At 37.6% G+C, this 27,753-nt stretch overlaps 1 protein-coding gene across 1 annotated transcript; it reads left to right on the top strand.

Moving 5' to 3' along the window:
* The first annotated feature begins 24,797 nt into the window (after nucleotides 1-24,797).
* Nucleotides 24,798-25,783, top strand: LOC118908126 (olfactory receptor 14C36-like). The gene is made up of 2 exons (XM_036877177.2): nucleotides 24,798-25,693; nucleotides 25,732-25,783. Exons 1-2 carry the CDS (start codon nucleotides 24,798-24,800, stop codon nucleotides 25,781-25,783), a joined length of 948 nt encoding a protein of 315 aa, XP_036733072.2.
* Nucleotides 25,784-27,753: the final 1,970 nt, after the last annotated feature.

Raw genomic sequence — 27,753 nt, 5'->3', positions numbered from 1 at the left:
CAATGGGGATTAACAATTGTTGGGTGTGCCAGAGACACCCTCAGGAGGACAGAGCAACACTACCCTCTGCATATTTCAAGTCCCAGCTGTCAAACAACTCCTGGTATGGTAACGTAGTTTTTCCCCTTTTGCCCCCTACCATGACCACCCCCTTTACTCTTGTAAATCCTACAAATGGCCCCACTGCCTGCTTATATACTGCTACCCCCAAACACAAACTCTTCAATAGTCAGAGTACCACAGGGTTTGGAAGTTGTACCAGAGAACCATCTATGCTGAGCAAATGTGGAGGTTATATTTTAGTTCCTGGTGGCCTGCAAACTTTACATCCTGCATTAACACCAAACCCTCCGGGGGTAATTATTCTGCTACCATATGTGCCCCTAAAGATATGGCCTTCTTACGTGGGTTTGCAACAACTTCCTGTGGCATCCAGGCAGTTTGTGCCAATGCCACACATACTGTAGCTACTCAGTGCCTTAGCCCCTATCTCATATATGGAATGGGCTCTCTGGGGTACATGAAACCTAATCTCCAAGTCTAAACAGCCATCCCTTCCTGCAGCCACCAGGGCCTTCTGGGTAATGTCTTTACTTGGGGAATAAAAGATTTTACTACTATTGTCCCATCTGCAGGATAGTTTGAACACAAAATTATTCTTTCCCATGTTTAGCAGAATTAGAAGAACTGGCTAATGAAACACGTAGGCTCTTCAAGAAATTTGACAATGGCTCTATTCATTGGCCAATGCAGTCATGGGCAACTGAGTTGCATGAGACTATGTACTGGATGTATGTAAAGAAGTCATAGAAATTATATAACAGTAATTTGATAAATATCAGTAAACAAAATTAATATGATAATCCATGTGAGAGGTGATAAAAGGAAAACATATTTACAAAATGAAAATTAGAAAAATGGGAGTTTCAGCTTTCTTTTCTGTTTGATAATGTAATGCCTTATTGAGAAAGATAAATGTTTGTCCCAATTGGATAAAATTTGTTTGCCTTTATTTTAGCAAATCCATGACAATGACTCATATCTGAAATAAAACTATTATTGAAGCTCCAGTTCAATTATTTTATTGCTTATTCTTGTGTATGTCCCCTCTCATATATATTTCTAACTAACGGTCATGTCTGCAAGTTATGAAAAAATGAGCCCTTATTGTCAGGCTTAAGTATTATTAACTCATGCAAATTTGCTTATTTCAGTGTATATCACTCTATGATATCACATCTATTTGTATTAGCATGATTGTATTTTTATGAATATAACTGGTCTTGGATACACCAGTTTAGTCACTCTAATTATGTTTTATTTGTTTTCCAAACTGGGAAATATTTTTGCCTCAATAGTTCACCATAACTTTGATATGAAATAGGCTCCCAGTATATTTATCTCATAAATGTTGATATATAAATGTGAAAAAAAACAGATTATATATTGTAATAAGGGACAAACACAAGATTTTCAGGAAACAAACTTCAATTAATTTATTCTTAAAAAATGCATAGGATAAGATAAATTAATTTACCCCTTACAAAATATAAAATACAACTTAAATCTATAGTAGAAATTAATATACTTTTTAACTTGGGCAAGAGAACACCTGATAATGAAAAATAATTATTGAGAAGTTAGCTTTTGGGGAACATCTAAGAATGACAAGCTGCTGAGGATGCGTCATTCTCGGTCGTCATGAGGAGGACCAGGGGACGAGCAAGTTTAAGTGGAATGAGTTCAGGCTGCATTGTTGTTAACCAAGGCCTATTGTTCGTAGATCTGGAAAGATGTTCCAGCTGGTCACATAAGTGTGAGTCCTTGAGGGCAGTTGATGTCTGTTCTTCTTTGTTTCAGCTTGTCAGAAACTGTGATGAAATTTACTATCCTCTTGGCAAGGACGACATTGTGAAGCTCTGTAACCTAAGGTGAGGGCACACATGAGGTGGAGATCTTGGGGGAAGGTACGAGGATGGGCATCACCAGGCACATCTTCAGAAATGGACTGTTGTCTTCATGAGCATGTTGACGGCCTGCATGAACGTAACACTCGCTCGGCTGTGCAATCTGTGGAGGTTATATTTTAGTTCCTGGTGGCCTGCAAACTTTACATCTTGCATTAACCCCACATTCAGACTATTCTCTCAATCTCACCCTATATATAAAAAACATCAAAATTAGTAACTTCATAGTTATAATTTTTAAATTTTGTTTTATTTCTGTCAACTTGATTTACTGAACTCATAGAGTAATATACTAAAATATTGAACTTATTTCAATTGTATATACAATTATCCCTACAAGTCCGGAAGTTGTAGTTTGGTTAAATTGTATATTTTTCTGTAAACAAGTAAAATTGAGGAGGTATATAAATCAGAAGCTAAACTGGAATGAGTGTTGGAATGCAAAAGGCATAAAATCAAAGCTTTGTTTCCTAAATTTCATAAAATATGTAAACAGTAATACCCACCCCTAAAATTGTATGAATATTAAACTATGATATCATGTTAATACTTCAAAATAATTGCTTGCTTGATAATGATAGTTAATTACAATTTCTGGATTTTAACTTATATATTCCCCATAAGAGCCTCACTTAAAAAATGGTTAAGAAGTGGGGGCAGACCCAAGATGGTGGTGTGAGTAGAGCAGCAGAAATCTCCTCCCAAAACCGCATATATTTTTGAAAATACAACAAAGACAACTCTTACTAAAAGAGAGACCAGAAGACACAGGACAACATCCAGACCACATCCACACCTGCAAGAAACCAGCGTGTCATGAAGGGGGTAAGATACAAGCCCTGGCCTGGCAGGACCCAAGGGCCCCACATCCCAGCTCTGGGGGGTAGGAGAGGAGTTGGAGTGGGGAGGGAGAGGGAGCCCAGGACTGCTAAACAGCCAGCCCTAGCCATCTGTACCATAGTGCAGACACAGTGCATGTGTGGGGTCCTGGATAATAGGGAAAAAGGACCGTAAGACGTGAGAGTGGTTCCCCGCAGCCAGAGCCCTGGGGACAAAGAAAAGAGAGTAACTTTTTGAAGTCTTAAAGGGACAGGGACCCAACTGCCGGACGGAAGTGTCCTGGGACACTTAGTCCAGCAGCAGGGAATTTTGGGAACTCTGGGCACTCTAATCCCCTGGACAGCAGGGAGCACGGAGGCCCATCACAGAGATAAATAGCCTCCCAGCTTTTCCCCCTCCAACACGGCTCCACCATATTGGAGTAGCAGCCCAAGGCAGGCCAAGCCCACAGCAACAGCGGAGATAAACTCCCTAGCGGCCGGGCAAGAATCAGAATCCCCATCTGCATGCAGCTGTCCAGCACAAGCCACTAGAGATCACTGATCTCCCAGGAGAGGAAAGTCACAAACCAACAAGAAGGGAAGTTCTTCCAGCCGTCACTCGTGCCAACTCTGCAAACTATCTCTATCGCCATGAAAAGGCAAAATTTCAGGCAAAGATAACAGACCACACCTGAGAAGGAGACAGACCTAACCAGTCTTCCTGAAAAAGAATTCAAAATAAAAATCATAAACATGCTGATGGAGATGCAGAGAAATATACAAGAGCTAAGGGATGAAGTCCAGAGGGAGATTACAGACGTCCGGAGGGAGATTACAGATGCCCAGAAGGAGAATACAGAAGTGAAACAAGCTCTGGAAGGATTTATAACCAGAATGGATAAGACGAAAGAGGCGATTGATGGAACAGAAACCAGAGAACAGGAACCCATAGAAGCTGACATAGAGATAAAAAGATCTCCAGGAATGAAAGAATAATAAGAGAACTGTGTGACCAATCCAAAAGGAACAATATCCGTGTTATAGGGGTACCAGAAGAAGAAGAGAGAGAAAAATGGATAGAAAGTGTCTTTGAAGAAATAACTGCTGAAAACTTCCCCAAACTAGGGTAGGAAATAATTGAACAGACCACGGAAATACACAGAACTCCCAACAGAAGGGATCCAAGGACAACACCAAGCCATGTAATAATTAAAATGGATCAAGGACAAGGAAAAAGTTTTAAAGGCAGCTAGAGAGGAAAAGGTCACCTATAAAGGAAAACCCATCAGGCTATCATCAGACATTTCAAATGAAACCTTACAGGCCAGAAGAGAATGGCATGATATATTTAATGCAATGAAACAGAAGGGCCTTGAACCAAGGATACTGTATCCAGCACTGTTATCATTTAAATATGAAGGAGGGATTAAACAATTCCCAGACAAGCAAAAGTGGAGGGAATTTGCCTCCAACAAACCAACTCTACAGGGTATATTAGAGGGACTGTTCTAGACGGGAGCACTCCTAAGACTAAACAGATGTCAACAGAGAAAATAAAATCACAGCAAAGAAAGCAGAGCAAACAAATACTAACTAAAGGCAAAAAATAAAATCAACTACCCAATTAAAGCAGTTAAAGGAAACACGAAAGAACACAGAATAAAACAACCAACATATAAAGAATGGAGGAGGAGGAATAAGAAGGGAGAGAAGAAAAGAATCTCCAGACAGTGTACATAACAGCTCAATAAGCGAACTAAGATAGGCAGTAAGATACTAAAGAAGCGAACCTTGAACCTTGGTAACCAAGAATCTAAAGCCTGCAATGGCAATAAGTACATATCTGTCAATAGTCACCCCAAATGTAAATGGACTGAATGAACCAATCAAAAGACACAGAGTAATAGAATGGATAAGAAAGCAAGACCCATCTATATGCTGCTTACAAGAAACTCACATCAAACCCAAAGACACGCACAGACTAAAAGTCAAGGGATGCAAAAATGTATTTCATGCAAACAACAGAGAGAAAAAAACAGGTGTTGTAATACTAGTATCAGACAAAATAGACTTCAAAACAAAGAAAGAAACAAGAGATAAAGAAGGACATTACATAATGATAAAGGGCTCAGTCCAACAAGAGGATATAACCATTCTAAATATATATGCACCCAACACAGGAGCACCAGCATATGTGAAACAAATACTAACAGAAATAAAGGGGGAAATAGAATGCAATGCATTCATTTTAGGAGATTTCAACACGCCACTCACCCCAAAGGATAGATCCACTGGGCAGAAAATAAGTAAGGACACGGTGGCACTGAACAACACACTAGAACAGATGGACCTAATTGACATCTATAGAACCCTACATCCAAAAGCAACAGGATATATATTATTCTCAAGTTCACATGAAATATTCTCCAGAATAGACCACATACTAGCTCACAAAAAGAGCTTAAGTAAATTCCAAAACACTGAAATTCTACCAACCAACTTTTCAGACCACAAAGGTAAAAAACTACAAATAAATTCTACAAAGAAAACAAAAAGGCTCACAAACACATGGAGGCTTAACAACATACTCCTAAATAATCAATGGATCAACGAACAAATTAAAATAAAGATCAAGGAATATGAGGCGGAACCAACATGGCGGCGTGAGTAGGACAGTGGGAATCTCCTCCCAAAAACATATATACTTTTGAAAATACAACAAACACAACTAGCCCTAAAAGAGAGACCAGAAGATGCAGGACAGTGGCCAGACTGCAGCTACACCAGCGAGAACCCAGCGACTGGTGAAAGGGGTAAGATACAAGCCCAGGCCCGGCGGGACCCGAGCGCCCCTCCCCCCAGCTCCCGGCGGGAGAACAATAGGCAGAGCGGGAGGGAGACGGAGCCCAGGACTGCCGAACACCCAGCCCCAGCCATCCGGGCCAGAGCGCAGAAACAGTACATGCCCAGGGGGCCCTGGATACTTGGGGAACAGGGAGTAAGACCTCTGAGCGGGTGCTGAAGCTGATGCCCCTGTGACAAAGAAAAGCGGGGGCTTTTTGAAAGTCTTAAAGGGACAGGGACTTAAAAGCTTGACGGAAACAACCCAAGTCACAGTACAACAGCTGGAAATTACAGGGAAAACCGGGTGCACTAACCCCCTGGGCAACAGCTCTGAGACCCCTCACGGAGGCAAACAGTCAAGCAGCCCCCCCATCCATTACCCCACCGGGAGCTGCGAAAGCAGAGAAGCAGCCTGAGACAAATTCCGCCCACAGAAAGGGAAATTTCTCCCTTCCGGCCAGGCAAGACACAAAGACCCACTCTACAAGCAATTACCCAACACAAGCCACTAGGGGTCGCAGTTGTCGAAGTAAAGAAAGGCCAGTAGCAAGTGAAAATTTTGGCCCTCCCAGCTGACAGTCAATAGCACCTGTCAACATTAAAAGGCAAAAAAATATGATCAAGACAAGACTAACCCAGACAGCTTCGGCATCTGCTACATCTTCCCCTGAGAAGGAATCTGGGGAGATAGATTTAGCCAGTCTACCTGAAAAAGAATTCAAAACAAAAGTCATAACCATGCTGATGGACTTGCAGAGAAATATGCAAGAACTAAGGAAGGAGAATTCAGAAATAAAACAAGCTCTGGAAGGACTTCAAAACAGAATGCAAGAGACCATTAATGGACTAGAAAACAGAGAACAGGAACGCAGAGAAGCTGATGCAGAGAGAGATAAAAGGATCTCCAGGAATGAAAGAATTTTAAGAGAGCTGAGTGATCAATCTAAAAGGAATAATATAAGAATCATAGGTTTTCCAGAAGAAGTAGAGAGAGAAAAGGGGATAGAAAATGTCTTTGAAGAAATAATTGCTGAAAATTTCCCCAAACTAGGGGAAGAAATGGCCTCTCAGACCACAGAGGTACACAGAACTCCCATGACAAGGGATCCAAGGAGGGCAACACCAAGACACATAATAATTAAAATGGCAAAGATCAAAGACAAGGACAAAGTATTACAAGCAGCCAGAGAGAAAAAAAAGGTTACCTACAAAGGAAAACCCATCAGGCTATCATCAGACTTCTCAACAGAAACCCTACAGGCCAGAAGAGAATGGCATGATATACTTAATGCAATGAAACAGAAGGGCCTCGAACCAAGACTACTGTATCCAGCACGAATATCATTTAAATATGAAGGAGGGATTAAACAATTCCCAGACAAGCAAAAGTTGAGGGAATTTGCCTCCCACAAACCACCTCTACAGGGCATCCTACAGGGACTGCTCTAGATGGGAGCACTCCTAAAAAGAGCACACAACAAAACACCCAACATATGAAGAAGGGAGGAGGAGGAATAAGAAGGGAGAGAAATAAAGAATCATCAGATTGTGTTTATAATAGCTCAACAAGCGAGTTAAGTTAGACAGTAAGACAGTAAAGAAGCTAACCCTAAACCTTTGGTAACCACAAACTTAAAGCCTGCAATGGCAATAAATTCATACCTTTCAAAAATCACCCTAAATGTAAATGGACTGAATGCACCAATCAAAAGACACAGAGTAATAGAATGGATAAAAAAGCAAGATCCATCCATATGCTGCTTACAAGAGACTCACCTCAAACCCAAAGACGCGCACAGACTTAAAGTCAAGGGATGGAAAAAGATATTTCAAGCAAACAACAGAGAGAAGAAAGCAGGTGTTGCAATTCTGGTATCAGACAAAACAGACTTCAAAATAAAGAAAGTAACAAAAGACAAAGAAGGACATTACATAATGATAAAGGGCTCAGTCCATCAAGAGGATATAACCATTATAAATATATATGCACCCAATACAGGAGCACCAACATACCTGAAAAAAATATTAACAGAACTAAAGGAGGAAATAGAATGAAATGCATTCATTCTAGGAGACTTCAACACACCACTCACTCCAAAGGACAGATCCACCAGACAGAAAATAAGTAAGGACACAGAGGCACTGAACAACACACTAGAACAGATGGACCTAATAGACACCTACAGAACTCTACATCCAAACGCAACAGGATACACGTTCTTCTCAAGTGCACATGGAACATTCTCCAGAATAGACCACATACTAGGACACAAAAAGAGCTTCAGTAAATTCCAAAAGATTGAAATCCTACCAACCAACTTTTCAGACCACAAAGGCATTAAACTAGAAATAAACTGTTCAAAGAAAGCAAAAAGGCTCACAAACACATGGAGGCTAAACAACACGCTCCTAAATAATCAATGGATCAATGACCAAATCAAAATGGAGATCCAGCAATATATGGAAACAAATGACAACAACAACACTAAGCCCCAACTTCTGTGGGACACAGCAAAAGCAGTCTTAAGAGGAAAGTATATAGCACTCCACGCATATTTAAAAAAAGAAGAGCAAACCCAAATGAACGGTCTAATGTCACAACTATAAAAATTGGAAAAAGAAGAACAAATGAGGCCTAAGGTCAGCAGAAGGAGGGACATAATAAAGATCAGAGAAGAAATAAATAAAATTGAGAAGAATAAAACAATAGCAAAAATCAATGAAACCAAGAGCTTGTTCTTCGAGAAAATTAACAAAATAGATAAGCCTCTAGCCAGACTTATTAAGAGGAAAAGAGAGTCAACACAAATCAACAGTATCAGAAATGAGAAAGGAAAAATCACAACAGATCACGCAGAAATACAAAGAATTATTAGAGACTACTATGAAAACCTATATGCTAACAAGCTGGGAAACCTAGGAGAAATGGACAACTTCCTAGAAAAATACAACCTTCCAAGACTGACCCAAAAAGAAACAGAAAATCTAAACAGACCAATTACCAGCAACGAAATTGAAGCGGTAATCAAAAAAATACCAAAGAACAAAACCCCCAGGCCAGATGGATTTACCTGGGAATTTTATCAGACATACAGGGAAGACATAATACCCATTCTCCTTAGAGTTTTCCAAGAAATAGAAGAGGAGGGGATACTCCCAAACTCATTCTATGAAGCTAACATCACCCTAATACCAAAACCAGGCAAAGACACCACCAAAAAAGAAAACTACAGACCAATATCCCTGATGAACGTAGACGCAAAAATACTCAACAAAATTTTAGCAAACCGAATTCAAAAATACATCAAAACCATCGTACACCATGACCAAGTGGGATTCATCCCAGGGATGCAAGGATGGCACAACATTCAAAAGTCCATCAACTTCATCCACCACATCAACAAAAAGAAAGACAAAAACCACATGATCATCTCCATAGATGCTGAAAAAGCATTTGACAAAGTTCAACATCCATTCATGATAAAAACTCTCAGCAAAATGGGAATACAGATCAAGTACCTCAACATAATAAAGGCCATCTATGAAAAACCCACAGCCAACATTATATTGAATAGCGAGAAGCTGAACGCATTTCCGCAGAGATCGGGAACTAGACAGGGATGCCCACTCTCCCCACTGTTATTTAACATTGTACTAGAGGTCCTAGCCACGACAATCAGACAAAACAAAAAAATACAAGGAATCCAGATGGGCAAAGAAGAAGTCAAACTGTCACTATTTGCAGATGACATGATACAGTACATAAAAAAACCCTAAAGACTCCACCCCAGAACTACTAGAACTGATATCAGAATACAGCAAAGTTGCAGGATACAAAATCAACACACAGAAATCTGTGGCTTTCCTATATACCAACAATGAACCAAAAGAAAGAGAAATCAGGAAAACAACTCCATTCACAATTGCATCAAAAAAAATAAAATACCTAGGAATAAACCTAACCAAAGAAGTGAAAGACTTATACTCTGAAAACTACAAGTCACTCTTAAAAGAAATTAAAGGGGACACTAACAGATGGAAACGCATCCCATGCTCATGGCTAGGAAGAATTAATATCGTCAAAATGGCCATCCTGCCCAAAGCAATATACAGATTTGATGCAATCCCTATGAAACAACCAGCAACATTCTTCAATGAACAGGAACAAATAATTCAAAAATTCATATGGAACCACCAAAGACCCCGAATAGCCAAAGCAATCCTGAGAAAGAAGAATAAAGTAGGGGGGATCTCACTCCCCAACTTCAAGCTCTATTATAAAGCCATATTAATCAAGACAATTTGGTACTGGCACAAGAACAGAGCCACAGACCAATGGAAGAGACTAGACAATCCAGACATTAACTCAGACATATATGGTCAATTAATATTTGATAAAGGAGCCATGGACATACAATGGCGAAATGACAGTCTCTTCAACAGATGGTGCTGGCAAAACTGGACAGCTACATGTAGGAGAATGAAACTGGACCATCGTCTAACCCCATATACCAAAGTAAACTCAAAATGGATCAAAGACCTGAATGTAAGTCATGAAACCATTAAACTCTTGGAAGAAAACATAGGCACAAACCTCTTAGACATAAACATGAGTGACCTCTTCTTGAACATATCTCCCCGGGCAAGGAAAACAACAGCAAAAATGAACAAGTGGGACTATATTAAGCTGAAAAGCTTCTGTACAGCAAAAGACACCATCAATAGAACAAAAAGGAACCCTACAGTATGGGAGAATATCTTTGAAAATGACACATCCGATAAAGGCTTGACGTCCAGAATATATAAAGAGCTCACACGCCTCAACAAACAAAAAACAAATAACCCAATTAAAAAATGGGCAAAGGAACTGAACAGACGGTTCTCCAAAAAAGAAATACAGATGGCCAACAGACACATGAAAAGATGCTCCACATCGCTAATTATCAGAGAAATGCAAATTAAAACTACAATGAGGTATCACCTCACACCAGTAAGGATGGCTGCCTTCCAAAAGACAAACAACAACAAATGTTGGCGAGGCTGTGGAGAAAGGGGAACCCTCCTACACTCCTGGTGGGAATGTAAACTTGTTCAACCATTGTGGAAAGCAGTATGGAGGTACATCAAAATTCTCAAAACAGATATACCATTTGACCCAGGAATTGCACTCCTAGGAATTTACCCTAAGAATGCAGCAATCAAGTATGAGAAAGACCAATGTACCCCTATGTTTATCGCAGCACTATTTACAATAGCCAAGAATTGGAAGCAACCTAAATGTCCATCGATAGATGAATGGATAAAGAAGAAGTGGTACATATACACAATGGAATACTACTCAGCCATAAGAAAAGGGCAAATCCAACCGTTTGCAGCAACATGGATGGAGCTGGAGGGTATTTTGCTCAGTGAAACAAGCCAAGCAGAGAAAGAGAAATACCAAATGATTTCACTCATCTGTGGAATATAAGAACAAAGGAAAATCTGAAGGAACAAAACAGCAGCAGAATCACAGAACTCAAGAATGGACTAACAGGTACCAAAGGGAAAGGGACTGGGGAGGATGGGTGGGTAGGGAGGGATAAGGGGGGGAGAAGTAGGGGGGTATTAAGATTAGCATCCATAGCGGGGTGGGAGAAAGGGGAGGGCTATACAACACAGAGAAGACAAGTAGTGATTCTACAACAGGTTGCTATGCTGATGGACAGTGATTGTAAAGGAGTATATAGGGGGGGCCTGGTATAGGGGAGAGCCTAGTAAACAAAGTATTAGTCATGTAAGTGTAGATTAATGATTAAAAAAAAAAAATGCAGTTCCTATGTGGTGCCCTCTAATGAGTTCTACACAATGATATAAAGGGCATATAAAAGTGTAGGCAAAGGGTCTGTTTGTGTTTATACAGAGGATCAAAGCCTAATTTGGCTACCCCGAAAATGAACTAAGATATGATATGAAAAAGAACTTCCAACATCAGCACTCTCAGGAAGACTCATGACAGAAGATGATCAGAAAAAAAAAAAAAAAAAAACTTCAACAAAGATCCACTCACTGTCACAGGTGTAGATGCACTCATCCCACCAGTTCCTGGACTTGCCATAGGAAAGATGAAGGAGATATCTAAGCTGGCCTGTGCATGCAGTAAAACAAAAATTGGACTGGATCTATACTGTTGGAACTCAACCAAGAATTAGGAGAAGTGCAAATTGTAGCACTCCAAAATCTTACAACCACAGACTAATTATCGTTAAAAGAACATATGGGATATGAACAGTCCCCAGGAATGGGGTGTTCTAGTTTATCTGAATTCTCTCAGACTGTTTAAGTTCAGTCGGACAATATCCACCATATCATAGATAAGTTTTCACAAATGCCTAAGGTGCCTAACTGGTTTTCTTGGTTTCACTGGAGATGGCTGGTAATTACAGGTATGCTTTGGTTAGGTAACTATATTCCTATTAAGTTAATGTGTGTGCACAATTTAATTAGTCGTTTAAAACCTATCCATGCTGAAGTTACTCTACAAGAAGATATGTCAAAGAAATAATCAATCTTCCCAGGTTTTCTTCTGCCTGCTACTTCTATAGCTTTTCTTCTTCCTACCTAATCACAACCTTTAAATAGAACTCGTGCCACATGTCGAATTTACCGAGTATCATAATTCTTCCAAGTGGTAAAGACACCTCAAGATAAATGCTGGGCATAGAAGCCACAGGGCATAAATATGCAAAGAAGTAAAAAGCTAACCTTTTCAAACGATAAGGCTTCTCTCTCACTTACCAACTTAACATTTCCCTGTATGGCCCCGGAAGATGACTGGTTAGCCAGAGACGGGTAAGATTCCTCAAGGGAGGAACAACCTAAGACAGGCACAGTCACAGGGGGCCATCTGGTGAGAAAATGGGGAGCAGCAGAGGTGAGGCTTAGAACCTCCCCCCTCATGTTCTGAGAGAAATCTTCTGCATACATGGATGTTTATTGCCCTCGTCTAGCGCGGATCAACACATAGTCTACAGGCACACACCTGATCATCTACATTTGCTCTCTTACAACACTAAACTCTGTTTTCTACCTTTATCTCGTATCTACCTACCACTTCAGCATTTTATTAAAAATAATAATAATAGAGAAATGTGGTATCCACATATAAATCAGGTTTAAAAATCAAATGAATATTCATATTTGAACTGACTGTGTATAGTTCATAATGCATTAACAAAACCGAAAGCTTCTGTGATGACTGCCCTTGCACTGTTCACCATGTAACTTATTCACTATGTAAGAATTTGTTCTCCATGTAAGAATTTGTTCGTTATGCATCAGAAGATTGGAGACTGACGAAAATTGGGCTTGGGGTGGATTAATGATTGTGCATTGAGTATTAACCCCCCTATGCAGAGATTTGTTGTGGTTAACAACTATTTGATCAATAAATATGAGAGATGCCCTCACTATATATATATATATATATATGTATATATAAACACACTTCCAAATGTAAAATAAATAAGTAACCGGGATGTAATGTATAGCATAAGGAATATAGTCAAAATATTGTAACAACTTGGTATGGTGATACCTGGTACCTAGAAATATCATGTATATAAATGTTGAGTCGCTGTGTTGTACACCTGAAACTAATGTAATGCAATGCTGTTGTCAACTACCCTTCAATAAAAAAAAATAAAATAAAATAAAGTAAAAAAAAAAAAAAAAAAAAGTTCAAGGAATATATAGAAACAAAAGACAACAATAACACAAAGCCCCAACTTCTGTGGGATGCAGTGAAAGCAGTCTTAAGAGGAAAGTATATAGCAATCCAGGCACACTGGAAGAAGCAAGAACAATCCCAAATGAATAGTCTAACATCACAATTATCGAAAATTGAAAAAGAAGAACAAATGAGGCCTAAAGTCAGAAGAAGGAGGGACATAAATAAGATCAGAGAAGAAATAAACAAAATTGAGAAGAATAAAACAATAGCAAAAATCAATGAAACCAAGAGCTGGTTCTTTGAGAAAATAAACAAAATAGATAAGCCTCTAGCCAAACTTATTAAGAGAAAAAGAGAATCAACACACATCAACAGAATCAGAAATGAGAATGGAAAAATCACGACAGACCCCACAGAAATACAAAGAATTATTAAAGACTGCTTTGAAAACCTATATGCTAACAAGCTGGAAAACCTAGAAGAAATGGACAACTTCCTAGAAAAAGACAACCTGCCAAGACTGACCAAGGAAGAACCATAAAAGTTAAACAAACCAATTATGAGCAAAGAAATTGAAACGGTAATAAAAAAAACTACACAAGAACAAAACCCCTGGGCCAGACGGATTTACCTCAGAATTTTATCAGACATACAGAGAAGACATAATACCTTTTCTCCTTAAAGTTTTCAAAAAATAGCAGAGGGGGGAGTACTCCCAAACTCATTCTATGACGCCAACTTCACCCTAACACCAAAACCAGGGAAACACCCCAACAAAAAAGAAAATTACAGACCAATATCCCTGATGAATGTAGATTGAAAAATACTCAAAAAATATTAGCAAACCGAATTCAAAAATATATCAAAAGGATCATACACCATGACCAAGTGGGATTCATCCCAGGGATGCAAGGATGGTACAACATTCGAAAATCCATCAACATCATCCACCACATCAACAAAAAGAAAGACAAAAACAACATGATCATCTCCATAGATGCTGAAAAAGCATACGACAAAATTCAACACCAATTCATGATAAAAACTCTCAGCAAAATGGGTATAGAGGGCAAGTACCTCAACATAATAAAGACCATATATGATAAACCCACAGCCAACATCATACTGAACAGAGAGAAGCTGAAAGCTTTTCCTCTGAGATCGGGAACAAGACAGGGTTGCCCACTCTTCCCACTGTTATTTAACATAGTACTGGAGGTCTTAGGCATGGAAATTAGACAAAACAAAGAAATACAAGGAATCCAGATTGGCAAAGAAGAAGTTAAAATGTCACTATTTGTAGATGACATGATATTGTTCATAAAAATCCCTAAAGACTCCACTCCAAAACTACTAATACTGATATCGGAATAGAGCAAAGTTGCAGGATACAAAATTAACACACAGAAATCTGTGGCTATCCTATACACTAACAATGAAGCAATAGGAGGAGAAATCAGTAAAAGAACTCCATTCACAATTGCATGAAAAAGAATAAAATACCTAGGAATAAACCTAACCAAGGAAGTGAAAGACCTATACCCTGAAAACCACAAGACACTCTTAAGAGAAATTAAAGAAGACACTAACAAATGGAAACTCATCCCATGTTCTTAGCTAGGAAGAATTAATATCATCAAAATGGCCATCCAGCCCAAAGCAATATACAGATTTGATGCAATCCCTATCAAATTACCAGCAACATTCTTCAACGAACTGGAACAAATAGTTCAAAAATTCATATGGAAACACCAAAGACCCCGAATACCAAAGCAATCCTGAGAAAGAAGAATAAAGTTGGGGGGGATCTCACTCCCCAACTCAAGCTCTACTACAAAGCCATAGTAATCAAGACAATTTGGTACTGGCACAAGAACAGAGCCACATACCAGTGGAACAGATTAGAGACTCCAGACATTAACCCAAACATATATGGTCAATTAATGTTTGATAAAGGAACCATGGACATACAATGGGGAAATGAAAGTGTCTTCAATAGATGGTGCTGGCAAAACTGGACAGCTACATGTAAGAGGATGAAACTGGACCATTGTATAACCCTATACACAAAAGTAAATTCGAAATGGATCATAGATCTGAATGTAAGTCATGAAACTATAAAATTCTTAGAAAAAAATATAGGCAAAAATCTCTTAGATATATACATGAGTGACCTCTTCTTGAACATATCTCCCTGGGCAAGGAAAGCAAAAGCAAAATTGAACAAGTGGGACTATATTAAGCTGAAAAGCTTCTGTACAGCAAAAGACACCATCAATAGAACAAAAAGGTACCCTACAGTATGGGCGAATATATTTGTAAATGACAGATCTGATAAAGGCTTGAAATCCAAAATATATAAAGAGCTAACCCACCTGAACAAACAAAAAACAAATAATCCAATTAAAAATGGGCAGAGGAACTGAACAGACAGTTCTCCAAAAAAGAAATTCAGATGGCCAACAGACACATGAAAAGATGCTCCGCATCGCTAATTATCAGAGAAATGCAAATTAAAACCACAATGAGATATCACCTCACACCAGTAAGGATGGCTACCATCCACAAGACAAACAACAACAAAAGTTTGCGAGGTTCTGGAGAAAGGGGAACCCTCCTACACTGCTGGTGGGAATGTAAATTAGTTCAACCATTGAGGAAAGCAGTATGGAGGTTCCTCAAAATGCTCAAAATAGAAATACCATTTGACCCAAGAATTCCACTCCTAGGAATTTACCCTAAGAATGCAGCACTGCAGTTTGAAAAAAACAGATGCACTCCTATGTTTATAGCAGCACTATTTACAATAGCCAAGAATTGTAATCAACCTAAGTGTCCATCAGTAGATGAATGGATGAAGAATAGGTGGTACATATACACAATGGAGTATTATTCAGCCATAAGAAGAAAACAAATCCTACTATTTGCAACAGCATGGATGGAGCTAGAGGGTATTATGGTCTGTGAAATAAGTCAAGTGGAGAAAGAGAAATACCAAATGATTTCACTCATATGTGGAGTATAAGAACAAAGGAAAAACTGAAGGAACAAAACAGCAGCAGAATCACAGAACTCAAGAATGGTCTAACAGGTACCAAAGGGAAAGGGACTGGGGAGGATGGGTGGGTAGGGAGGGATAAGGGGGGGGCAGAAGAAAGTGGGTATTATGATTAGCATGCTTAATGTGGGGATGGGAGAAAGGGGAGGGCTGTGCAACACGGAGAAGATAAGTAGTCATTCTACAACATTTTGCTATGCTGATGGACAGTGACTGTAATGGGGTTTGTGAGGGGGGACTTGGTATAGGGGAGAGGCTACTAAACATAATATTCTTCATATAATTGTAGATTAATGATAAAAAAAAAATGAAAGAAAAGAGGGATTACTCCCTGATAGGATAAAACTAACTGCAAATCAACGATTAAGGCATGCTTTACCTATTCCTAATTTTGATATTTTAAAGGGTGTCAGATGATCAGCTATGGAAGTACTTTTTCCTGATAATATTCCTTTCTCTTAAAAAAAAGAGCAGTTTCTGTGTGGTGGTCTCCAATAGGTTCTTCACAATGGTATAAAGGTCATATCAAAGTGTGGCCAAAGGGTTTGTTTGTGTTTATACAGAGGATCAAAGCCTAATTTGGCTACCCAGAAAATGAATTAAGTTATGATATGAAGAAGAACTTCCAACATCAACATCCTCTGGAAGAGTCATTCCAGAAGATGATCATCAAAAAACTTCAACAAAGATTCTGGCGCTGTTGCAGTTGTAGCTGCATTCATCCCACAGGTTCCTGGACTTGCCATTGGAATGCTGGCCTGTGCATACAGTAAAACTACAAATTTGACTGGATCTATACTGTCAGAACTCAACCAAGAATTAGGAGAAGTGCAAGTTGCAGTGCTCCAAAATCTTGCATCTATGGACTATCTACTGTTAAAAGAACATATGGGATATGAACAGTTCCCAGGAATATGTTGTTTTAATTAGTCTGATTTTTCTCAAACTATTCAAATTCAGTTAGACAATACCCATCATATCATTGATAAGGTTTCACAAATGCCTAGGGTACCTAACTGGTTTTCTTGGTTTCACTGGATATGGATGGTAATTGTAGGTCTGCTTTTGTTATGTAGCTGTATTCCTATTCTGTTAATGTGTGTTCACAATTTAATTAGTAGTTTAAAACCTATACATGCTGATGTTACTCTACAAGAAGATATGTTAAAGAAATAATCAATCTTCCCATGTTTTCTTCCATCTGCTAGTTCTATAGCTTTTCTTCTTCCTTCCTAATTACAACACTTTAGTAGAATTCGTGCCTCATATCAAAAATTTCCGAGTATCATAATTCTTCCAAGTGGTAAAGATACTTCAAGACAAATGCTGGGCATAGAAGCCACAGGGCATAAATCTGCAAAGAAGTAAAATCTAACCTTTTCAAAGAATATTGCTTCTCTCTCACTTACCAACTTTACATTTCCCTTTATGGCCCCAGAAGACGACTGGTTAGCCAGAGACGGGTAAGATTCCTCAAGGGAGGAACAACCTAAGACAGGCACAGTCACAGCGGGGCCATCAGGTGAGAAATTGGGGATCAACAGAGGTGAGGCTTAGAACTTCACCCCCCTGTTTTGAGAGAAATCTTCTGCATCCGTGGATGTTTTGTTGCCCTTGTCTAGCTTGGATTAATACTTAGTCTATAGGCACAGATCTGATCATCTACATTTGCCCTCTTACAGCACTAAATTATGTTTTCTACCTTTGTCTTGCATCTATCTACCACTTCAGCATTTTATTAAAAAAAAAAAATAATAATAATAAGGGAGAAATGTGGGATTCACATATAAATCAAGTATAAAAATTAAACGAATAATCATATCTGACTTGATTGTTTATAGTTCATGATGTGTGATCAAAACCGAAAGTTTCGGTGATATGACTGTCTTGCACTGTTCACCATGTAAAAACTTATTCACTATGTAAGAACCTGTTCATCATGTAAGAACTTGTTCGTTATGCTTCAGAAGACTGGAGACTGTTGAGACTTAGGCTTGGGGTTGATTAATGATTGTGTATTGAGTCCCCTATACAGAAATTTATTGTTGTTAACAACCATTTGATCAATAAATACGATTGATGCCCTCTCAAAAAAAAATGGTTAAGAAAATTTAAGACTGAGATCATAAAAAAACAAATTGCTTAATTCCATTTTGTAAGCCTTGGCAAAACGTCCCCAAGGAGTTACACCATTTATCTCTAGGTCATACTGGGCTATAATATGTAACCTACTTTCCTTGTGAATATATTTTACTACATTTTATTTAAGTATAACTGATATACAATATTATACTGGTTTCAAGTATACATCACAATGATTAATAGTTACATTATTGTATCCTCACCCCATAGTGCAGTGACTGTCAGCACAGAAGATGTTAGAGAACCATTGACTATGTTCTCCATGTCACACTTGCATCCCTGTGACCAACTTATATTATGATTGAGAATTTTGTGTTTCAAATGGATGACTGTCTGTAGTTTTGAAAAGTCAGGCTGCTGCTTGAACGCCTACGTGTGATCTGCCAAGCCAGCCATAGACAATTAAGAGGCTCCACCTGGCAGGCCTCCCTGGGATAAGCTGCGGCCCTCACAGCAGCATGGCACAAAGAGACACTGCCTTCCAGGAAAGGGCTTGTGGGAGTGACTCAGGCCTGCTGGGCTGGCCATGCTCTTCCATAAATTTCCACATTTTGGCCGAACGCTTTCCTGCATAGATCCCTTTACCTGGCATTTTCAGAGGAGGCTTCCTCAGGGACCTTTGCTGAGTCCTCCTTATGGGAAATAGGGGACAACGTCTTCAAGACAGCTATTTGAACTGTGACTCAGGGCTCAGTATTTTCTAATCACAGCCCTCTCTTCTTTTACACCCACTGGCCACAGGCCCATTATACTGCAAGAGACTTTTTTTCCAGCTCGCAGTCCTAGTATGTGCTGCACATCTGTGCTAATACATTGTACCCTGACCAGGGGGCCACCCCAGGCAGGGAAATGTCCAGTCACAGTGAGTGACAAAGGCTTGCCTCACACTTTCCTTGTTGGCTTGTAGCTTTAAAGGACTTCTTAACACCTAGCTGCTCAGCTCTCTCTCTAGCTCAGCTGGACCCTTGCCCGAGTCCTCTTAATTTCTCTAAAAGCTGAATGGCACTGAAATGAGTTAACTGTATTTTACAGATACAATCATTGAGGTCATGTCACTCATCCATGTCAAGGCATACAAGTCATGTGTGCCCCTTGGAATACATAATACTATCTCTGAGTTTCTTGTACATGGCCTGCTGCAATTGGCCCCACTGACCTGCGCTGTGGAGATCATTACCTGCTGGGAATCACCCTTGGGGAATGGACTGTCATGGATTGGTAGATTTATGCTCTCCATAGCTTTATAGCATCAGGGAACTTTAAAGTTGTCTGCATTTTTAGATAAAGTACATCATGATCAGCCTCTTCCACAACCCCAAATCAGGCTTTCTTCATCTAAGAAGTTCTCAAGTCCTTTCTGCATAGGAAAATTTGGTCAAGTCATCTTTAAGACTGATTTAAAATGAAAATAAATTTTTATTCCTCTGGGATTAGAGGCATACTCTATTCAGGGGTAAGTAGGTTGTGGTTACTATTAAAATATCTTCCCACCTTCCTTCCTTCCCTTGTAATCTGATTTTCCTGTGATCATTTTCTTCACGTTGGAATTTCATTTTGGTTTTAGAAATGCAGATGGATTTGAATCTGCTAGTGTATCAATGCAGTGGACCAAGATATTTTAGTCTGTATGATGATCAATAATCTCATTAAAGGAATAAGCCAACCTAGTAATGAAAAATTAATTCTTTCAATTAAATAGCAAGCACAGGGAATTGCATCAGCTTTTTATAACCTTTGTGTTACTTTCTATAACTACAGCAGACATGTGTGATGGACTCATGTGAAATATAAGAATAAGCAGGACTGATAATTCTTTATGCTGTCACTATTGATTCAAAATCCATATTTTCAGAATTTATTTACCATATACTTGGAAAATACTCATAGCTCTGAGTAAGTAAGTTCCAGAGGAGATTATGTAAAGCATCAATATTAAGATGTTAAAAAATATAGAACAATTGGACTATATTCATATCTATACAACTAAATTAAAAAATAATATTGTATTAAAAACTTTAACACTTCAGAAATTGTTCTTCAGGGTTAGTTTCACTTTTATCAACCCTAATGTAATGACTTTTTCAGCAAATGAGATTTTTTTCAGGATTTTGTTCAGAGTCTGCTCTTTTTACCATTTCTGTTATAGTTAAATATGTTTTTAAAAAATCAGTAAGTTCATTAGTTCTTATTTCAGCTGAAAGGTAAGTGATATTCAAGTATATGACAGAGATTGAATGAGCTAAATAAATGAAATACAGCTTTTAACTCCTCAAATTGCCATCTTTGTCTTTTATAAACTATTTTTGTCTGCCAGTGAAAAACTCAAATTAAGTTCTTTACATTGGACTTTCATTATTTCATCCAAAGAATTCATAGTGCCTGTGTGACTAACTTCAGCTTAAGTTGTCCTGATACATTCATCTCTAATAGATTACTATTGAAGAGAGCACATGGACTCTAATTTAAAAGTTTGAATTATTCTACACATAACCTGAATACTCTGGTCAAATTTAAACACTAGGTCATGGATAATTGTATAATTAGTAGCTTGACCATCTGACTCAGCTGGGGGCATAAAGGGCTATCAAGTACATTTTAATTATATATATGGTACCCATAAAATAACCATAGTGAAAAATTACCATCTGTTACTTAAGGCAAATTCATCAGAGAATCTAGGAACATTAAATGTTACTACTACCCTCCAATATCATGTTGTCAGCTACTTAAAAAAATTGACCATCACCACTCATCCAATTTATCCAGAGCTTTACAAAATAATCTTTACATTTATTTATTTATATGCATGTGCTTAACACATGATTCACAGGAAATTTAGATAAATTTACTCACAGTGGAGGATGCATTGTCTCTTTGATGTCGATTGGGAATATGACATGATTAGTTTTAAGGTGAATCATACTTATTGCACGTAGTTTTATCTGTATTGTAGATTACCAACTCTTTTGATATTGAGGTTGAGGAAATTCATTGAAATAACATCAATAACTCATATTATCTTATCTGAGTGTGTGTCACCAACCCACCCACACACACATAAACACTTATATAGATTTTGAAATGTATGGAAATTTGAAGGTACAATATTCAACACATTTAAAATTTCAAAATATAATTGTTTACTTCAATATTTCTCAATGTTTCAGAAAACTCAGAAATTAAGTACAATCTCTAAGCTCTCAAATGCAATAATATTTCTAATTTTGAAGATAACTGTTGTGCATTTAATTATTTAAAAATAAACAACACACTATACAAAGTATAAATCTTCAACCCTTTCAGAGTTCTCAAATAGGAAAGCACTTTAAATAGTCTTTATTAATATTTCTGGAATATGGAGATACTCTGATATATTTTTCTAGGTACTTATCTTTCATTTCTCCTTAATCGTTTCTTTTTTTTTTGATATATTAATCCACCACATATTTTGCATGTGCAAATTTCAGTCCAATGATTTGCATAGTTTATATAGCAGGGGTATTAGTTCAGACACAGTCTAAGATATTTATGGTTTATTTCTTTAAAAATACGTAAGGAAATGTTTATATAAAAACAACAGTTTTGCAATTAAATTAAATGTTTTTATTTGTTAAAATGATTAATGTCTGCACTAATGTCATTGTTTACACATTTTTTCTTTTCACAGTTCATTCTAACATGGGACTTCTGCTTCGGGCTCTATAATCTAAAGTTTCCATCTGATAGTTATGCATGAAAAGCAGTCAATGAAGAAAGATAGTCCCATATCATAATTTTCTCACATAAATGAAATAGTGCATCAAATTATTTCAATTAATTAATACTAGTGGACAATTTACTACTGTTTGAGAGAAACAAATAACTGGATAAGTAAAAAAAAATGTCTCTGCATCAATGCTTTTAAGTGGACCTCTTGACTTTAATCTAATATTTTGGAAAAAGGAAAACTCAGAAATTTTCTGCTATTTTTCTTGGGAGATGTTATATCTGAATATGTAAATATTTATTTGTGGTTTTAAGTATTACATTTTAACCTTACTGGAATCACGCACGAAAAAAAATTACATTTTCCTTCTTTCACTAAAACCACAATTCTAAGAATAGTTTTTAAATGGCTGTGGCTGGCCAGTGAAAATAATAAAATGTTGATAGATTAAGACCTTAGCTTGATCTTAGCACATATTTACAAAAGTTTTATTATTTAGATCTATATAGAATGTATTATATTAAGGTGGTTGAGAAATAGTGTAATCCCTTTTAGAGTTAGTTATCTGTAAATAATTGAAAACAGCATCGAGAATAATTTAGTAGCCACTGAATTAACTTAAGAATTTTAAAATTAACTATGATATATGTACTTGGAAATAAATGTACAATAATTTCTACGTGTGTTTTGAATTGAAAGTGTCAGTGAGGTGAGAGCTTTTGTGTCATATGGGAGCTAAGGGGAAATGGGTAATCTATAAGATTGTGTGTAAAATTTCAAAACTTGAATTTCAGATTGTGGTTAAATATGATGTATGTACAACTGGGGATGGCTACACATACCACAAATTTGGTGAACACATGCATTTCCAGACAAGCTATAAAAAACTAATGAGAAAAACAATTACCATGGTTAATGGTCAAAGATGCTGAAAAGGGGAAATAATTGGCAGGACAGAGTAAATAACATGATAGATTAATCACAGGCCTGTAATTTGTTAAAAGCTGTTTCAGAAAATGGCAATTTTGTAGTTTCAAAGTGAATAATAACTATAAGTAATACATTTCAATAAATATACATGATATAAATGGGAAAAAGAAATAACGAAGAGCATCAATAGGCAAAGGTCAAATCAGTTTATAGAGAATGAAATATAAGCTATCTGTAAGAAAAGGCCAAATCTTTATTAGTTAATTTTTCATATGGGGATATTTAAGTATTTCTGTACTAGGAAGGTCACTCACTATAGCATCTGTGTCATATTATTGTTCGGACCACTAATTCTCGAAATAGTGATATGAAAATAGTAGTAATGGTGGTTTCACAGAACAGAGGAAATTAAATCATAGAGGATGTAAAGAATGAATACAGTGTGATTTGTTGACGAGAAGAACAGATAAGCATAAGGAGTTTATGCTTAGAGTATTTAAGTTTCATATTATTGTTATTTGGCAACTTATTTTCTTTTTGTGATCAGTGTCAAAATTAATTATAAACTTAGATAGCAACATAATTGTATATGAAATAGGATTCCTAAACTAAAAATTACATACATAATATAAAAATGGAAAAATGGCTAATTTTATTACAACCATATGAAATTTAAAAATATTAACTCTAGGTTGTATAAGAATGTAGACAAACCATTTAAAATTTGTACCATAGTAAAATTTGACTTTATTTTCTCAAATAACCACATATAATTCCACTTTACTGAGGTTAAATTCAGATCAAAATGTACTTCTTGAAACAACTGTAGTGAAGACAATTTTTTTTTGAAGTTTTGCTGACTGATTCTTTTAAAATATTAAATGAATTTCTAGAAAAATAATACTTCAAAATGAGATATGAAAGACAAATGTGCTGATCCCACATATGGACGTCATAGTATCATTAAAATTGAGTTTAAGAGCAGGGAAAGTAGAGCAATTTTGTGCTCACTTTTGCAGGTCATTTTGAAGCAATTATGGACTCTTGAGGGAATACAGATCGTATTTTAAAAAACAATGAGTTAAACCTTAACTGTGTATCAATCAATATCCAGGCTGCACATGATGTCCAGGATTTAATAAAACATTTAAGGACATTTATTGGGGTATTTAATAATGTAGATAGTTGTCAAATCACTATGTTGCATAGATGAAACCAGAAGAATATTCTGTATCAACTGTAGTTCAACAAAAGTCATTGAAAATTTAATCTGTTTGAAGACTTTATATATATGAATTAATTAAAACCTCAGTAAAATGCTAAGCCTCATGGGCTGGATATTGCTGAGCACCGTAAGAGCACTGCACGTCACAACCCGACAGGGGGACTCAGCAGTCCTGTCCTTGCCACGTTCCAGGTTAACCACTCAGTAGTGGTGATAAGCTGAGGAGAACAAGATTAATGATGGACCTTTCTTACACTCAGGGGACAATTTTGTGAATTAGAAGAAAAACCCTTTCTAGGAAAATATTTAAGGTGATGTCCTAATGTTTTTAAGGAATCGTGTGTTTCATGGCTACTTCCTTTTGTTTTATAGGTCAATCAGAAGTTCTGGAAAATGGCCAATTCCACCATGGTGGCTGAGTTTTCCCTCACGGGCTTTGCTGATGAGCGGCACCTGAGGCTCCTGCTCTCCGTGTTATTCCTTCTGATGTACTTGGCCACCTTGTTAGGGAATCTCCTCATCATCTCTGCCACCACACTTGACCAGAGCCTTCGTAAGCCCATGTACTTCTTCCTCAGGAACCTGTCCATCTTAGACATGTGCTACGTTTCTGTCACTGTCCCCAAAGCCTGTGTCAACTCCCTCACTGACAACAGGGCCATTTCAGTGACTGGCTGTGCAGCTCAAGTCTTCCTGGTTATTTATTGTGTGTATGTGGAGCTTCTGTTCCTCACCATCATGGCCCGTGACCGCTATGTGGCCATCTGCCAGTCCCTCCACTACCCCGTCATCATGAACCACCAATTCTGTGTCTGGACAACACTGGTCTCCCTGCTCAGTGGCCTCATCTATGCAGGTGTGCACACAGGGAACACGTTCCGGCTGTCCTTCTGTCAGTCCAACGTGGTCCACCAGTTCTTCTGTGATGTCCCCTCTCTGCTGAGCCTCTCCTGCTCTGACACCTTCAACAATTTCCTCTTACTTATTGTTTCTGCCATTTTGGTCGCTGGCGGCTCATTTATTTTTATCACCATATCTTATATTTACATATTTTCCACTGTGATGAAGTTTCCAACCAGGGAGAGAGGCAAGGCCTTCTCCACCTGTGTCCCTCACATCCTGGTGGTGTCTGTCTTCCTCAGCTCTGCCAGCTTTGTGTACCTAAGGCCTTCAGGGGCCTCTGACATTCTCCAGGGAGTGATTCTTACTGTATTCTATACAATAGTTCCTCCATTCTTGAATCCTATTATTTATAGTCTTAGAAATACACAGGTAAAGAAAACTATAAGGAAAATAATATTAAGAAATTATTATTCAGGAAATTAATAAAGATACATTTCAGGTTTATACACATGTCACTGAGATCCAAACATCTATGAAATAACTGCTTTTCTATGTTGTACATATTAGACTGCTTTCTCCAAAATCTCTCTCCTGATATCTGAGTGATTAATGTATAAAATATGCATTTTGTGTTTTATATTACCCTTTCCATTTATCTTTCAAAAAACAAAGTTTAACTACCTCTTTTAATTAATAGATTTCACTGATGATATTTGATGAGGATTATTTTAAATTATATATAGTTATGATTCATCAAGTATTTATAATACCAATAATGCCTCAAAAGAATACTTTAGACATCAAATATGGAGATAACATCATCTTTATTATCAAAATTTATTTAATGAAATGTAAAATAAATCTATAAATAATATGCTACTTAGTTATAGACTTATGTGTAGACAGAAACTTTAAAAATTCAATCCAAAATTAATAGTAAGTATATGGAGAAAAAACTGCTTTGCAAAATATGTGGAAAGTGAAAATTCTCAGAAATGAGAATTAAATAAGTTACTTACTTGACTGAGGAACATCCTTCTTTTTCTTGAAAAGGTGCACCTTAACTCCTTTGGATGAGGGCTGTTCGCAGTTATTTTATTAGCGTTTCCACGCTGAATGACCCATTCAGAGGACATAGTTTCCGTAGTACAGGATACTGTCTGATATCTTTGGAAACAATGGTGTTAATTATTGGCTTAATTATTAATCTGTGTCGACTCTGGGATTTATGTTAGCTAACTGATGCCATAATATATAGCTCTATTAAAATTATAGCTTAAGATATTTTGTAAATATTTTATCATCTTCAGAGGATCAGTGTTTTCCCTAAACTACAACAAACTCCCGCACTAATTCCTAAGCACTTTGGTACTTGCTCAGGATTCAAGTTATCCAGGAAATATTGAGATAATACAATGAGAAAAAACCAGTTCATATAAAATTATAAGTGAAATAAGAAATGTCAATTTCAGAAAATAAATTTCATTCTTCAGTGCTTTGAGCTAAAAATGGAGTTTAAAATGAATTTATTATATATAGAAAAGAAAAATTTAAATAACCTAAATACCCAGCCACTCCCAAAGGTAACCATCAGTCAATTCTTAATGTCTATGCGTCTAGTGCTTTTTTTCCATTTTGTTTTTAAATTCCACACATAAGTGAAATCATATGGTATTGTGCTTTCTTTCCATGACTCATTTCACTCAGCATAATACCTTCTAAGTCCCCCTACATTGTCAGTTTCATTTTATTTTATGGCTGAGTAATATTCCACTGTATTTTTGTAAAACATATTCTTTATCTATTAATCTATCCATGGACAGATAGGTGGCTTCCATATCTTGTATATTGTTCATGATGCTGGATAAACATAGAATCATACAGAAGTGGAATTACTGGGAAACATACACTATTTAAAATATCTTTTCAAATTCATTTCTTTTTTCTTTGAGTCACAGAATTAGAATCATTACTGGGCTGAGTCCTCCTTGGTTCTTGTCCCCACAAAAGACTGAAAGGCAGACAGACAATAGCTAAGCACAAGGAAAATTTTACTTGAACGCACTCCAAGGGACCAGTGGGCCAGAGAAAAGACAGACTAAGGACCCATCTATTAGGTGGGGGCCCTTTGTATTGAATCCTGGCTGGAATGTGCCTCTTGGACTGGGAAGGTGGGGTCATTGGATGACAGGCCCACCGATACAGCCCCCTGCTCAGTGAGCGTGTCCTTGCCCATGGTGAGTGGTGCTCTGGGCAGTCCTTAGTCCGACTGTGCCCACCTGGGATCTGGTAGCAACCAGTTAGGCCTGTCCTCATCCCCAAGGAGGTTCTCTCCCTGCAAAGCCTTTCTGGTCTTCATGTGGGCCCCAATTTGGGCAGAGTTTGGGCATTTTTGTCTTTGAACTTTGTTTTCCCCTTCCTGGGATGCCCATGTCTCCCTGCGTAACATCCCTAACATCCCACCCCTCAGGCAGTTGGGACCCCATTCTTTGGGCATTGGTGATGA

The sequence above is a fragment of the Manis pentadactyla genome, chromosome 13 (assembly GCF_030020395.1).
Source record: "Manis pentadactyla isolate mManPen7 chromosome 13, mManPen7.hap1, whole genome shotgun sequence".
Lineage (NCBI taxonomy): Eukaryota > Metazoa > Chordata > Mammalia > Pholidota > Manidae > Manis > Manis pentadactyla.
The sequence above is the reverse complement of the archived record's forward strand: the minus strand, read 5'-3'. Positions and strand labels throughout refer to the sequence as shown.